Source organism: Lissotriton vulgaris, chromosome 11 (assembly GCF_964263255.1).
Source record: "Lissotriton vulgaris chromosome 11, aLisVul1.2, whole genome shotgun sequence".
NCBI classification, from domain to species: Eukaryota; Metazoa; Chordata; class Amphibia; order Caudata; family Salamandridae; genus Lissotriton; species Lissotriton vulgaris.
In genome coordinates, this window is record NC_141699.1 from 795,647,616 (window position 1) to 795,664,789 (window position 17,174).

At 45.6% G+C, this 17,174-nt stretch overlaps 1 protein-coding gene across 3 annotated transcripts in view; it reads right to left on the reverse strand.

Moving 5' to 3' along the window:
• Window positions 1-17,174, reverse strand: part of DZIP1L (DAZ interacting zinc finger protein 1 like) — a 764,020-nt gene that overhangs the window by 437,251 nt on the left and 309,595 nt on the right. For all 3 annotated transcript variants that reach the window (XM_086943917.1, XM_086943918.1, XM_086943919.1), the window contains exon 7: window positions 16,949-17,083. In XM_086943917.1, coding sequence (XP_086800043.1) covers window positions 16,949-17,083 — 135 coding nt within the window. The remainder of the gene's footprint in view (window positions 1-16,948; window positions 17,084-17,174) is intronic.

The window sequence follows — 17,174 nt, forward strand, 5'->3', positions numbered from 1 at the left end:
GTATAGCGAAGAAACTTCTCTTGTCCCGGATACCACACACAGAAACCAAAGTCACATGTATTTGGCAGCCACTGGTCGATCACTTCTCTAGACTGGAGCATGCCTGCTCCACTTCCCCCTACCCCTTCTGCTCCAAGCCCATCAGCTAATTGAAGACCTGTCACTGTTCCCGAGTACTGAAACACTACAGAAGAATCCCTAGAAGCCTCATTGACCCCATTTTAGATAGGCTCGCCCTCCTCCTGGCCTCCTGGCCCCCTTTTTCTTTTCCTTTTTTCCTTCTCTTCCTCAATTCTTTCTTCTTCTTCCTTCTTGTATACCTACAGCCACAGCTATTGCTTCACCAGCACGGCACAGTTAGGACCTAATTTGCAATGATATTATATGTAAAATGAGCACTATTCATGTTTTTACCATGCTTGTGAAGCCTTTAATGCAAGACATATACTTGTGCACCGCTTGTCATATGTGTCCATGCTGTGGTACAAGTTTTCAAACTTTCAATAAACAGATTTGAAAAGAAAGAAAAGTGATAGACTTAAAGCCATGGGACAGCTTGGAAGAGTGTATAAGACAACTGAAGAGTGTTCAAAATTGAGTTGCAGCTGGTTTAGGAAGCAGTAAATCTGTCAACCAATGTTTGCTTTTTTTCTCTCCATACGGCTTTCTGATAAGATGTTTAACACCTTGAGAAGACATTGTTGCCATCGGCATTTCAGATTCTGACATTGTCTTTTCAACTCTGACAGTCTGGGACTGAATAATTTATAGATGGCTTTGAGATCCTGTTTTGTTTCATCATATTTTTGTAGAGCCTACTTTTTTTAGGTCTCGCCTGCGTTGCAGTGCATGCGCTGAATGCTGGCAGGAAATTTTGTGAGAGAGGGATTTCGGAAAAGGGCTTTAAGCCCCGCTCCTCATTTCCATTGGCTGGCGTCACCATTTATGCTAAACAGTGGTCTGCCATTGGAAATGAGCTGCTTGCGTTGTCAGTTTCTTATCTCAAGGAGGCCTGTTATATAAACAAGCCATGAGATGCAGTTAGGATGGGCCCTCCCAAAAGGAGACAGGGCACCACGTGTTTATTTTTGCATCCCGCAATGGCGAGCGCTTGTTTACACATGTAATCAAGTATAAGTGAGGACGGATGGTAGGGGAGACAGGTCTTCAGTTGACCTGAGTCACAGTTTTTAAAATGTTCTGCAACATCTAGATACCCATGTATCATTTATGAAATAATTAAAATCAGGTAATGTTTACGTTTGCTCAAGAACTACTAGCATTAGAGTATCGTACATAGCGGACCCCCTGTGTTAGGTATTTTAAAAGGGGGTTGTTTATTCAGAGGAAGCCACACTCGTCTAATCACCATAATCTACCCGGAATCACCCCAGGCCTGGGAGTGCCTCGCACAGCCTGGATCCCCCTTTGTAACGCATCTGGTGGTGTGCGCTTGTTTATGCCAGATGCTTAACATGCTAAACACGTTCAGTGTACAAATGTATTATTTAGCACCACACCTCTTCACATTAAGTTCATTAAGATACAACTGCCAGTGCTAGCAATGCATAAATACATGTATATACTTTTATTTACAGCTGCGGGCATACTTAGAGGCACGTGGATGCGTTGGCGGAAATGCTTAAAATAAAGGATTGTTTATTTGCTGCTGTTCACGCTTTCTAAATGAACGTTTCACTTTCAGAGCCAAGCATCATATCGCATTTCCAAATATCAGATCCATTTTATCTGCCAAAGAGATGAGTTTAATTTTTATAGAGGGACTGACACTCTGCACTTGACAATCTCTAGGTACCGACTAGAGCTTAAGGGACTTCTTCTGCTTTAAGGAACTAGTGAAGTGTAGGAAGGGCATGTGCCAACAAAGATGCCCTTATCAACCTTGATGTAAATGAGGTACGTTCAAATGAATTGGGGGAAGTCTCGAAATTGAAAGAATGAATGAAAATCATATTTTTATACCTCCGAAGAAGTGCTTTATATAGACGAAAGAAGACCCGAAAGATAATGAAACAAAGACAAAAAAGGATGGAAAATGAAAAAAAGAAAACTAGGAAGAAAGAAAACGAAATGATGACGGCAGAAGGAAGGCAGCATATATGAAAAAGAAAGTGAAAAAAAGGAAACAAGGCTATAAAGTAAACAGAGAAAGAGATTGGAATGCAGAAGGGATAAAAACCATAAATAACTAAAGACAAACTACAATGATAGTTGGGAAAAAATGAAAAAATTGAATAGAAACGTGAAAGATAAAGGAAGATAGGGAAAGGAAATAATGAAGTAAAATATGGAACAACAGGTTACTGAAGGAAGGTAAAGCAAAGTAAAGGTAGACAAGCAAAGGATCATAAAAGAACAGCACCAAACAAAGCAATGTAAAGTCAAAAAAGCAAAGAACGAATGTAAACATCAAATAACACCGAAAGCTTCCTGACAACAAAGTGGCATTAATCATTTCCGCACTTGACTCTGGCGTTGTCATATTTTTTGCAGCGTTTTGTTCCAAGGTAATAAAGTGCAACTGGTTTAAGACAGTTCGACCCAGGTGTTTGCCACCCCTTAAAGTACGAATTACTTTCCTTCGGTAACAATGTATCTGGTAGAGACGGTGTCTAGCCGCAGATTCCTTAACTTAGAATATCCCCAGGCTTCAGACTGGATCCGGAAATCTTTTGCTACAGCACTACGCATGTGACGTAAGCGAGGTCATATAAGCCACTCCCGGCGCGCTGATGTCAGTTTTCTTTGGACAAATGTTTCCGCGGCACAACGCGGAGCCGCCAACAAAAAACTGTGAAAGTATGGGAACAGTGTGCGAGGAATGAAAATCCATGAATAAAGAAGGAGGATGGTGGAAGACACCATTGTAAAAGACAGAATTAGACACTGACTACATATAAGTGGACGCTGTGAGAAAGAGCCCCGCAAGCTAAGCAAAGACCCTTCCCCGAGTGCAACAGGGAAGAAGATCTCAACCAACAGAAATAGACTGATAGTGCCATGTAGAACTGTGCCGTCTAGTAAGAACGGAACACAGACAGAACAAGAGTCCCCTGCAGGAAGGTATGAAAAGACTGGACTTTTCCCTCTAAAAACGGAGGTTGGAAACAGCACAATCGACCCTCAAAGAGGAGGACCACGAGGAGACCAGGACCCCGAGTTAGCAGAGAAGACGGAAGGTAACTGGAGAGGAAAACGAACCTCCTCATGAATCAAAGGCACCCTATAAGAGGAAAGAAGCCCCTTAGCAGAAGTTAACTGTATATGGAAACACTCAGGGGAGTACAACAATCTCAACCCCCTTGAGAGATAACCCAATGGCAATTGAAGGGGCCAGTGGAGAACACCACTAGACAAGGTTGTCGCAGAATGGGGAGGTTGGGTGGGCGTAAAGGAATCTGCGGCTAGATAACGTCTCTACCAGATACATTGTAACCGAAGGTAAGTAACTCGTTCATCTGATAGAGACATCTAGCAGCAGATTCCTTAACTTAGAATAGATACCACAGCCATACCGCAAAAGGGGGGGGGGGGGTGGGTCTGCGACAGAACAACAGAAAGCGCCAAGAATCCGATCTGGCAACAGTGGTGGAACAGCCAGACAGCAACCCAAGCAGCTCCAAGAGCAGAAATAACAGGATAGAAGATATCCTAAAAATGCCAGAATGGCGCCACACCATACCCGTATAAAAATGACAGGTAGAACGGCATGAGCCCTAATCCAGGGCAAAGAAAGAGAGAGGAAGAAGGACCACTCTCCGCTTAATGGCGCACGATGAGTACACCGACCCAAGCTTAAAATTAACTTGAAGAGATGCAACCAGAGCCTAACAGACTAGCCTATAGAAGGAAGCCGAAGGAGCCGGTGTTAAGAGCCAAAAGGCTAGAACCTGAGGAATGCGTTGGGAGTAGCCTGCAAGACAAGAAACATGCCAAGTGCCCACACAATCCCCTCCAAAAAGGTAATTAGGGGCAAAAAGCATCAATTGTAAACCCGCTGAGCAGGTAGAAATATGCAGTATGTAAACGGCCATAGAGACCTTAAAGTGGCTCACACAAGAAGCATAAGAGTGCCCGACCGGGCAGTATGAAGAAAAAGTGAGAAACAACCCACAATATAGACTCGCAGGAAGTAGTCAAGGACCACTGCCATCAGAAGAGCCGTCCCGCAGGCGTAGCCTCAACAATAGTATGTAAAAATGGGTAAGAAAGATATATCCGAAGGAAGTGGCCAAAAACACCAAGTTAACGAATGGTGGGAGAGTCTCAGAATCCGAGACCAGCACTCCAGAAAAGACACAGCGTTGAACACCAAAAAGGGAGCATATTTTAAATTGGAAAATCACCCAAGTAAGCAGAAGCAAGGAGGAACCTATGGGCAACTTGCTAAAAACTCATAAAAGCTCCAACACACTGGGAGAAATGTATCCAGACCCCGCAGCCTCGAAAAGAGGTGGTGACATAGGAAGAGGAATACCAAGACAGCCGGCGTGTATACAGAAATGTATAATTATGTAGAGACAGAACTATCCAGGCAAGAACATGTCCATACCGGACCATACCTAGTACAGAAAGGGCAGGTAGGAGCCGCGTTTGAAGAGGAGACAATGAAACCTCCCAAGGAGGTGGATGACCATGGCGCAAGCAGATGGCACCAGGAAAAAACACAGAACACCGCATAACGGACCACCAGACGATGCATGGAGTCCACAGGATCTCCAGGCCCAGGTGAGATAAGCAAGCTATATATTAGCATACACGTACCCCACATGGAGTATGCATACCCCAACAACGGGGAACACCTCTTAGGGCAATAAGCCAGCCAAAAGAGCACAGTAACAAACTGAACCAGTGAACCCGAGTTCCGAGCCGTATGACATTACCAAGCTGAGCCACCGGTTCAATACCACAGTCAGAGGACCAGACACAGCAACCTGTGGAACGTGGCCATAGCAGGCCAACAGGCAGCTCAAAGCAAAATGCATCCATGGGATGCTAGTAAAAGGGTAATCAACCTTGACCACAGAAAAAAGAAGACGTAAGGCTCACTGCCCATGTCAAACACAGAGCGCATCTAAAGGATGCAAAATGAAAAAGTACCGCCACAAAAGACAGGCCTAAGAAGACCTAAGTGGGGGGACGAAAGCCGCCAGGAGCCGGTGAACCGCCGATTCGTCGTGAGCATCAAAGAGCAAAACACTATCAAACGGTAAGTCAACCAGTCGCTCCCGGATATTTTCAGGGAAGACGCAATCTCGCAACCAAGCGTGACGCCTTAAGGTAACAGAACCCACCATGGTTTGGCCCAAAGAATCAGCAGTATCTAAGGCTGAAAGGATTGTGACTTCGGCAAGGTTGCGGCCATCCCGGAGGAGATGAAGGAGTTCAATGCAAGCACCTTCAGAGGTGGCAGAATGCAAAGACTCTGCAGAGTACCACAGGGCAAAGGTAGCCCGAGCCAAAACACACACTGTATTTAAGGACAGTAGGGCTGCAGTAGTGGATGCAAAGATGTTCCAACCCCATGACTCAAGCTATCTGGACTCCCGAGATGGAGGAAGCGGTAGAGGGGGCAGAGAAGGAAAGGCAGTCTGCAACACAAAGCCCTGCGCATCAGGGTGCAGAAAAAGACAAACAGGATCATGTGGAGCTGGACAGTGGGGGTGCAAAACTGAACGAGCCACCGGGTCACCTGAAGCAGGCAGGACCCAAGTACTCAAAAGGGCATCATAAAGGGAAGCCTCAAAAGGCAAAAGAGGCTCCACATTTCCGGACCCAGGATGAAGGACCTCAGTCAAGGGGTCCACAAAGGGGCAGAAGGGGGTTCCATATTTAAAATGCGGGTGGCCAATGAAACCACTCTCAAAAAAGCTGCACCAGCCTTGGTAGCCCTCCGCGGAGGGGACAGCAGCTCATCAGTGGGGGAGGGTTGTAAGCTGTCCCTCCCAAGACACTGAGGGTGCGACCAATGCCCCATGGAAGGAAGCCCCATGGGAGAATGAGGAGCCTGATGGGGTCCCTGGGGAGGCGAAGAGCCTGCCGGAGCTGGGAGCTCCTAAGGAGGCTCCACAAATTCAAAGGGGGGCACTGGCAACGATGCCTCCGGCGACGCCGAGCGTGAGGGTGGCGCTGAACTCTCTCCAGAGGCCTCTAGAGAAGAGTCCACAACCTGTGTGCCGGCACCGACTGTGCCTCGTCAGTCGCCGATTCGGCTCCATCAGGCATCGAGTCGGCGCCGTCTAGCGCTGAAACTATGATAAGCTCCCCTTCCGAAGAAGGAGAAAGCAAGCTTTCTGCACTGCCCGGCGACGACTCAGCCTCATCCAAGACAGGCTCCGATTATGGAGAAAGGAGCGGAGGCGGAGCCGTGGAGGCGAGCCTCCGGCACCGGAATGGCACCGACCCAGGCTCCGGACAGGCAGCCACCTGCCCCGTAGCCTGGGGTGTTCTCAAGGCCGGGCAATGAGCACCGGCAACCACCTGCGGCGCCACATGGAGCCCAGCAGGGCTCTGAGGCGCAGCAGAGGCGCCGTGGGTCGTAGAGGGGGACCCAGCTGGGCCGTGCCCTAACAACTCCATGTGGACCAGGCCGCACCCTAATGACACCACATCTCCGACGTTCCTGAGGGGCAAAGGCTCAATTGGCACCAGGGGCGAACCTGCGTCCGAGTGTGTTGGAGATCCCACAAGAAGCGGAGGCTCCGTGGATACCCCAAGAATGGAGAAGACCCAAGGGAGGCCGCAGCATGAGCCTCCATCTGGGCCCGTATTGCCCCCACACCCGGAAAGGGTGGATAGAGGAGGGCGACAATCGGGAGCGCACGTCCGGAATGTTCCGGGAACCAGCACCCCTGACAACAGAAGAATGGGCGGTCAACGACCTCGGAGACAAGCGCCTCGACTTACCAAGTGACGAACGACGGCCCCGGACCCCAGAGGGCGATCAACGCCTGAACCGGACGGTAGAGGGACCTGCCGTTAATGAAAAGAGGCTGGAGGCGAGACGACTCCGAAAGGGACAGCCATGCAGAGAGAAGCTACATACGGCGCTTCCGCCGAGACTCCGGCTTCTGGCGTTGGCAGGCTTCGCAGTCCGTGGAGTCATGGTGTTCGCCCAGACACCACATACAAAAGATGCAGGTCCGTCACGGTCATCTGCAGAGAACAGGAATTACAAGATTTAAAGCCCGAAGGCATCGCACACTGTTCCTGACGCGAAGCGTCAAAAAGGGGGCCTAAAAAAAGGCCAGAGGAACCGCTCACTCTGGATCCGCGTTGCACACGGAAAAGAAGGAAACTGACGTCAGCGCACCGGGAGGGACTTATATGACCTCGCTGACGTCTCGTACGTGGACGTCAGGGTGGGGTCGTGTGGCGCCGTCCCCCGGTGCGCAGAGGTGCTGCTGCAAAAAAATTTCCGGGTCCAGTCTGATGCCTGGGGATATTCTAAGTTAAGGAATCTGCAGCTAGTTGTCTCTATCAGATATGATAACACATTTGGAGATCAATGTTCATCCCTTCCACCCTCCATTCCACAAAACTAGAAATTAATGAATAAATGCGTGTTTTTGTATTATAATGCTTACCAACGATTTGTTAAGGTGCGTGCAAATACTATGGTTAGAAGTTGTTGCAGATCACTTCTCTGACACATCAAAATGCTGGGAAAAGACATTAGCTAATTTGCATAACTTCATCAGTTTCAAATGCATGGATATACAGAGAGTGATGCGGAACCTTCGTTCAAATCAGCAACTGCTCAATGCTCACAATGTGTGTTTTTGTTTAAATGTAATCTCTGCGTAAAAAAATGGGAAAACTATTTTTGAATAAAGTTTTGTTGTACTACATACAGATTTTTACATTTAAAAATAGCATTCTAAACTTTTTTTAAGCCACAGGCGAAAGAAACTAAAACGCTCTGGTAAACCTTATACACCCTCTGCCTTTTCCTCTGACGTTTTTTCCACGTTGGTAAAAGCAGGAGCAAATATACCCTTCAGCTGAAGTAAACTTAGCCTGGTGACAGTAACTGGAATCCAAAAATGTAAAGGTTAACAGATTTCTGAAAATACAAGTCAGTGACTAGCAAGATAGTTCAGTGGGTATATGCGCCTACTATACAAATCTGTGTACTTTTTGTAGGAAATCCAGCCAGCGCAGTCAGGTCTCTTCACTCTGATGGCATGACATGAGTGACAGTGAATCGGGTACCAGCATGATCCGCCATTGCGGCGCTTTCATAACTCCGGTAGAGGTTAGCGCTATAAAAAACAAGAATTAAAAATGCAATAGGTCTCGGCCTTCATTAAGTTAAATCCATTTGCTTTACTATACGATACCATTAGCGAAGCAAAAGGCTTTACCTTATTAAAAGGCGAGACCTCTTGCCTTTTTCAATGCTTGTTGGATGTGGTAGCAGAATTTCCCTAGAAGAGATTCTGGGTCATTGTTGTGTAGTGATTTGCATTAAGCTGCAGTGCATATTTGTCTAAGTCTATTCTTTGGGATGTAGATTAAATGTAAGTTTTTCTTGACTATTATGAGGGTAGCGTTGAAAACACAACTTCAGGAGACAAAGGAATGATCCAAGCAAGTCTGAGGTTGACATCCTGTTAGGTCACTTACAAGCTTTAGTGATCACCAAAATGTTCATTATTTCGATTAGGTGTGCAGCGGAATGGTCGTCGGATCCATCTAACATATGTTCAAATCATCAAGAAACAGCATTCTGGTTTGCAGGTGTAAGGCCAGTTAAGAATTTCATCTAGGAATATAGAGTTCTAGCCTGCCAGTCTCTACATTGTTGCAACGACAAAGGCACAGTGTCAAATAAGAACATAAGTTACTTACCTGTAAACTGTGGTTCTCCAGTATTGGTGTCTTTCATAGATTCACATGCTTGAATATTCCCCGTCGTCGAAGTGGGAGTCCCACGGTACATAGAATAGCAGTAATATATGCATATATACATGAAAATTACCATAATTACATATATACATACATATAATGCAGTAAAATATCTAAACTTTAAAAGTACCATAGAACAGAATAGGAACATAGAAAGCCTAAGGGAGTACTCACTTTAGTAACATATCAGTGTCATTATGTTTTGGTCCACATTCTAGCCAATCAGGCTGTAGCTCCCTCTAGAACCTTCTCCTCAGAAGCCCCAGTCCTCAGATTTTCGTAGCACAAAGTAGCCAAAAGTGCCTGAGGAGAAGGGAGCCTCTGAGGGGAGGAAGGGAGGGTCACATGTGAATCTATGAAAGACACCAATACTGGAGAACCACAGTTTACAGGTAAGTAACTTATGTTCTTCTCCAGTATTAGGGGTGTCTTTCATAGATTCACATGCTTGAATAAGAGTAGAAAGCAGTAAATCATCATATAAGTCATAAAGGTAACATAAAACTCCAAGCATACAAGAACATATCATTTAATATGTAATATATCAACATTTAAGAGAAAATACCTTTATGACTGGAGGCGGGTAGCAACAGAGGCTCCCCTTTATTGGAAAAGATTCCGCAGCACCGCTTGTCCCACTGCCGCATCTGCGGCGTCTGTTGATTGCAGACAATAGTGCTTTGTAAAAGTATGGCTGCTCGACCACGTAGCAGCTCTGCAAATGTGCCGTAGAGGTACCCCCGCAAAGAGGGCAGTAGAAGTTGACTCAGCTCTAGTTGAATGAGCTCGTACTGGAGCAGGAAGGGGCTTGCCAGCCCATTGATGACAAAAAGTAATGGTAGAAGAAATCCACCTAGTAATAGTCTGTTTGGTAACAGGTTGTCCTTTGCAGATCGGGCCATAGGCCACGAATAGTTGGTCTGATTTCCTGAATGGTGTAGTACGCTAAATGTAAAACTTGAGACAGCGTTTCACATCCAATGAATGCAATGAACGTTCAGCAGGAGTTTGTGGATCAGGAAAGAGAGTCTTTAGAATGACAGGTTCATTGAGATGGAAATCACTTGGAACTTTTGGGATAAATCTTGGATTAGTACGTAGCGTAACAGCCTCATTGGAGAACTGGAGAAAAGGAGGCTGAATTGTGAATGCCTGGATGTCACTAACACGCCTAGATGATGTCAAGGGGAGCAGCAGAGCAACTTTCCACGTGAGGAATTTTAAGCCTGTTGAGTGGATGAGCTCGAAAGGAGGTAGGAGGAGATGAGACAAAACCAGATTTAGGCGCCAAGCAGGTGGAGGGCGACGAATGGGTGGAAACATCCGGAGGAGGCCTTTGAAAAACTGTTGGATGACTCTAGAGGAATACAGTGATGTGGAACCATCATGACGGAAGCGGAAAAGTGCTGCCAGAAACACCTTAAGAGTGGAGTGAGAAAGTCCTGACTTTGCAAGGGATAGGAAAAAAGCCAGGATCTGTTCCGGTTTGGCGGTCATTGGATCCAATGCGTTGGTATGGCACCAGACACAGAAACGCTTCCACTTCAGCTGATATGTTTTAATGGTGGATGGAGCACGAGCGTGCCCCAACACTTCTCTGCAATCTGCGTCGATGGTTAGACGTGCAAATTCATTGTGTTCAAGTTCCAGGCATGGAGCTGGAGGTATGCCGGATCTGGGTGGCAAATCTGCCCTTGCTTCATCGTGAGAAGGTGAGGCAGAGGATGAAGCGATATTGGCTCGATCTGGGAAAACAAAAGAAGGTCCGAGAACCATGGGCGTCGCGGCCACTTCGGTGCGATCAGGATGACATGACAGGGTTGAAGCCTCATCCTGTGCAACAGGCGCGGAATCAGAGGAAGCGAAGGGAAAGCGTAGATGAATTCGTTCGACCAGTTGATCGAAAATGCATTCCCGCTCGACTCTCTGTGGGGATGACGACTTGCAAAGCGTTGGCATTTCCTGTTGGCGGCAGTTGCAAAGAGATCCATCTGCGGCTGGCCCCACTGATGGAAAATGAACTTGAGAGTTGGTTGGTTGAGTTCCCATTCGTGATTGTCCGAGAGATCTGCTGAGTGAGTCCGCCAGAACATTGGAAACACCCGGCACATGGATGGCTGTAAGATGAACTTGATGATGAATCGCCCAGTCCCATATCTCCTGTGCTTGTCGGGAAAGCAGAAGGGACCTCGTGCCGCCCTGCTTGTTTAGGTAGTGCATGCTGGTGGTGTTGTCTGTTCTCACCAGCAGAGTTTGGCCCTGCACTATCCTCTGGAAAGATTTCAGGGCAAGGAAGATCGCAAGAAGCTCTAGGCGGTTTATATGCCAAGTGCGCTGGATTGCAGTCCACTTCCCTTTTACCAACATTCCTTCGAGGTGCGCTCCCCAACCCTCCAGGGACGCATCGGTTGTGAGCATGAGAGTCGGAGTTGCGTCTTGAAAAGACCGACCCATGGATATGTTCGGACGGTGAGACCACCACTCCAGTGCCACCTGAATGCGGGGCGTGAGAAGGATCCTGTCGTTGAACGACCCTGAAATCTGCTTCCATTGCTTGTCTAGTTCCTCTTGTACGATCCTCATATGTAGCCTGCAGTAGGGGATCAACTGTATGCACGAGGAAGCCATGCCTCGGAATGATTTCAACATTCGGACTGAAACGTATAGCTTTGACTGCAGGAATCGTACCATCTTGAGCATGCGGTCCTGTCTTTCCTGGGAGACGAAAACCTTTGCCAGCCGAGAATCTAGTGAGGCTCCTAGAAAATCTCGCCGCTGAGACGGGCGAAAGTGTGACTTCTGGCAATTGATGGAAAGGCCCAAGTTTTTAAAAAGAGAGATGCAAACCTGAGTGTGCTGATTTGCCAGCTGGAGGTTCGGGGCCTTTATAAGACAGTCGTCCAGGTATGGATAAAATTTAATGCTTTGTAGGTGCATAAAAACAGCTACCGGGCCATGATCTTGGTAAAGACCCTCGGTGCTGAGCGTAGGCCAAACGGCAGAACTCTGAATTGAAAGTGTAGGTGTCCGACTGTAAAACGGAGATACTTTCTGTGCCTGGGGTAAATCGGCACGTGAAAGTATGCGTCCTGGAGGTCGATCGTGGAGAAGAACTCTCGGGGATTGAGATAATTTAAAATTTGAAGCAAGGTCAACATTTGAAATGTTTTTGACGTGATGAATTTGTTCCGGGCCCGTAAGTCCAAAATGGGGCGCCACTCTCCCGACTTTTTCTTGACTAAAAAGAAGCGGGAGTAAAACCCCTTGCCTTGCTGGCCTTGCGGTACCACCTCAATAGCACCTTTTCTGATCATTAATTTGACTTGAGCCAATAGTTCTTTGAAATGGGGAGGGGGCGGACCAGTAGGAGGGCGATTGGGAGGACATTTTATAAATTCCAGGGTATGTCCTTTTGAAATCACATCTAGGACCCATTGATCGGAGGTGATGTTGGATCAATTCAAGATGTAGTTGGAGATTCGTCCTCCAATTTTTACAGTCGGTGGAAGGTTGACGCTGGGACTGTCACTGTTTCTTTGCATTTGAACCACCTCTGTATGTGGTTTTCCTCTGGTATGGTCTGGAGGAGGTCTGTCGATTTTGGGACTGGTAAGTATTCCTTTGACGGTTTTCATTGTAAGAGCGATATTGGTTTGATCGACGAAAAGTGGAAGAATTGCCGCCTCTACCACGTGTTCCTCGAAATGGCTGTTTTCTATATTGGAGGGTTGTTAAAGCCTTGGCCGTATCTGTATCCGTTTTTATTGATTCGGGGACATCGTCGACATGTTTGCAGAAGAGCGAATCACCGTCATATGGTAGATCGAGTACTCTAGCCTGAACCTCCGGGCGAAATGCTGTCGATTTTAACCAGCCTTGACGCCTCAAAACAGCAGCCCCAGCCAATTGCCTGAACCCCGTAGAGGAGATATCAAGGGCGCAGTCAATGATCTGAAGAGATCTTTTCTCCCTCCTGCATGATGGCTAGTGCTTCCGCACGGATGGCATCCGGTAATTGTGGAATTAATGCTGCAATTTCGGACCAAATTTGGCGGTCATACCGTCCAAGAATAGCCAAGGAATTATCCGCCCTTACAGTCGTGGCTGCCATGCTGGTAAGCTTTTTCCCTATGGAGTCCAGCTTGCGGCCTTCCTGATCAGGGGGAGATGTGAGAGGTGTGGCAGGATTGCGGGACCTTTTTTGAGCTGTCTGAGTAATGACGGAATCCGCCTTAGGCTGTGACACTAGGCATGCCAGAGAATCTGCTGGCGCTTTATACTTTTTATCAATCCTTGGTAAGACAGCAGGGATCGAATTTGGTCGCTCCATCAATTTGAGACCTTCCTCCCAGATATGGTTGATTATCGGAATAGTGAGAGCTTGCATTTGAGGTAAGTCTTTGAAATCGTAAAGAAAACAATCAGTCTGTTGGACTTCTAAAGTGAGGTGAAACCTCTTAGCAGCGCGGACCATTAAGTTATGAAAACTGCCAATGTCCACAGGAGGTGAAGCTAATGGCGACGTTGGTGGGGTTGAAGGTGTTTGAGCCCAGTAATCGTCCCACTCTTGAAGGCCGTTATCATCATCATCATTCTGATCTGTGTTGTGAGGGTCTTGATCCTCATTATCCGTATCCTGCTGGGTACGCACTGGAGACCTGGGTGGAACTGGTGCAGGAATTTGAGGCTGTGGAGGAGGTTGTGGCACTGGAGAAACAGGCATAGACGGTGAGAATCTGCGATTATAATCGTCCAGCATGTGCTGCAGATTCATTACCAAAGACAGTGGTATCTGTGTCGTCTGTTCCGCCATAGGTGCCTCTGAATTGTCCAGGAGTCACAACCATGTTTTTATACTTTAGACTGACCACCATACGACCTACAAATTAAATTGTGAGTTAAATACTATTTCTGTAAAAATACCATTCAACCACTCATACATTTAACATGCAACCAAGGTAGGAATTTTTCCCATCAGTTCCCGTTCTGTACCACCACTATCACATCATTTGGGTCCTCCTTACCCAGGAGTTAGTACGAAGACAGTCACACTAGTTGAAAAGTGAGGACTGTGTGAGTGAGGAGACTGATGTTAATCGTTTCACTGGGTGGTGTCAGTATGGTGTTGATTTGATAATTACAATTGAAAGAAAGCAGTGCGTGTGAAAAAGGGCGTGGTGAGTAAAATTAGGTGGAACTGAGTAGAATAAGTGTTTTATTGTTTTCTCTCAGACCCCTAAGTTTAAAAACAAGTGAACAGTGAAAAGTAGATTTGACATAATATCTACTCAGCAAGTGGTCGACATGTTTCTGCATATAAACGGAAATTATCCTATGCATTCATCAGGACCTCGATGTTGCTACTGCTTGCATGACTTAGTGATAAAGAAATAAAAGGGAAAAATATCACCTGATTGTCAGGTGTTGATTCTCCACCACAATCTAAAACAGTCGTTTGGATAAGGAAAGAGAAAAGAGAAAAACAAGCATATTTGTCACAGAATGCACTCCTTAGTAGCGATATTCTTGTGGTCATGTACATACAATTTGATTGACATGATATCACTCACCCAGTATTTGTGGGGATGGCGCCTCACCTCACCTGGCTGCAGCTCAGGTAAATAAGGAGCGCCGCTCTGTTTAGCAAAATACAATCATAGAAACACTCAACCAATTCAAAAAACAAGGCAAGAAATTCTGATGAAAAAATGTTACGTTATGTCTTAATTCTTACATTTAAAAATACATGTGTGGATAAATCAACTTATCCCGAGTCTTTACTGATGGAGCAAGTGGGGGGCTCGTGGATACAATGTTAGGTCTTGGTTCTATTATATCTTAACTAGAGCAAATTACTGTGTATATGTGATTCAATGTGTAGAAACATTATTATATTTTACACAAAACCCGTTACGAGTCTTCAGATTCAAAACATGTATCGTCCCTGCCACGGACAAAAAATGACACAGTAACTTTCGTGTGGGCGTTTTCAAGTAAACCGCCCGGGCGTTTAATGTTAGGAAGCCGCGGGATCGTATTCTGTTTAACGTGGCACTCTCATTGAAGTGGCCGTCACTGCTGCCAGCGAGAGAACCTCTCACTCGCTTACCTCTCCGTCGGTGTCTCCCAACGTCCCTCTGGGCTATTCTGGGAAGGCACCGAGCGAAAGAAAAGGCGGGTATTTCAACAGCGAACGACATACAAGTGTGATGGTTTCTGGGAATGGTAGTTTCCATTCTTCGTGTTAACGGGAAAAAGTCGAACACTTTAATTTTTACCCCTTTAGTTGTTACTTTAAGCGTATTCATAATGTGTAACAAAGGGACCTCTTTTTTATAATTAAAGCAAAGCAAACAACTCATATAGATACCATTGTCTTTTTTTGCAATGTACGTGTCATAGGTAGTTAAACGGTGTAGACATCAAGGAATGTGTGTCTTAGATGGTACAAAGATATAGATTTGCAGAAGTATCTTGTTTACACCCACTCCTTTATGGAGAAATGCTCCCATCGACGATCCAGTGCCCGTTTTTGAGGATGTTGGCATGGCTTTGGACAGTGACGCCAGAGAGCCAGGTCCCGTAGGCGTAATTGAAGGTAAATCCTGTGGGGAGACATCCTTAGAGATTTCCACAAGTCTACTCTTCTTGAGAAAAGGAGAAGGCATCTCTGTCTCCGACCCACGCTTCTGAGAGGATTTTGACAGGAAAGAAGAGACACTCTCAACCTCCGAGACCACAGTGTCAGTTGTCTTCAACTTCTGTAGCCACAGAAGGAGACGGGCCTCTCTGTCCCTTAAAGTTTTAGGTGGAAAAGTACAGCAGTACTTACAGTTTTTCACTTCATGGTCCGGGTAGAGACAGTAAATACATTTACTGTGTGGATCTTCATGAAAGACACACAATTTTCCACATGATGGACATGGTTTGAACAAAGATTTCCTTGAGGAAGACATCTGAGAAGAAAAACAGCTATGTAAGAAGAAAAAAACTGAGCAGAGCTCAGGGAGACTCCCTTCACACGACGTGCGGTAGAAAATCTGAGGACTGGGGCTTCTGAGGAGAAGGTTCTAGAGGGAGCTACAGCCTGATTGGCTAGAATGTGGACCAATACACAATGACACTGATATGTTACTAAAGTGAGTTCTCCCTTAGGCTTTCTATGGGCCTATTCTGTTCTATGGTACTTTTAAACTTTAGATATTTTACTGTATTATATGTATGTATATATGTAATTATGGTAATTTTCATGTATATATGCATATATTACTGCTATTCTATGTACCGTGGGAATCCCACTTCGACGACGGGGAATATTCAAGCATGTGAATCTATGAAAGACACCCCTAATACTGGAGAATTGAACATCTTGCATCACAATTTAATAGAGGAGTGGGATGACTTTGAATCACAGAGGGATGCGTTTATTAAATACTATTGATGACCCATAATCAACCCATGTATTATGGCTTTCAAACATTTTTGTACTAAAACCACAATTCTATGTTATTGCAACACTGACCCAAAAGTTTAGATATGCAAATGAACAAATTCTTTCCTTCTAACCTGTCACCATTGAACCATACCATACCATCACACTCCCCTTTGGGATATTGCTTTATGAAAAAAGTTATTCACGTAGCTTGTTGAAGTACAACTGCATGAGAAAATTACTATTATTAAACCCTCCCTTTTCCATTTCAACAAAAACATGGCGACAGTCTCTTTTTCTGATGTTTATGGTAAATTGGCTTCAGGTAAAATCAAGATTTGTGGTAAAACACATTAGAAAATTGTACTAAGGTACTGGAGACAGTGAGGTAGCTGCATACCAAAGGTAATGTCGCATAAGGGGATGAATGAAGAGATTAAAAAAAAGCAAAACGAAGAACCATTACTGAGTCAGGGCGGATACCAGTGGGAATTTAAGTGATTGTGCTCTATTGTAGCATCGTTAAGAAATCCAACTGCACATCTCTAGCTAAATATAAATTGTTCTATCAAGCACCACCATTACCTCTGAAGCAACTGTATCCATCATGTTTTTGAGCTCTTTCTCTGTCAGCCAGGGCTCATGTCTGATATCTTCGTTATCATGAATATTCTCAAGCTTAGATTTAAGCACCTTCGTTGAAACTAGTTCCTCTATTTTCTGAAAAGGAAGATTGAAAAGTTAGTTAGCCAATACTGTTGCGACTTAGACAAAGGAAATGCAGAGATGGAGAATAATGTGTGCCCAACAG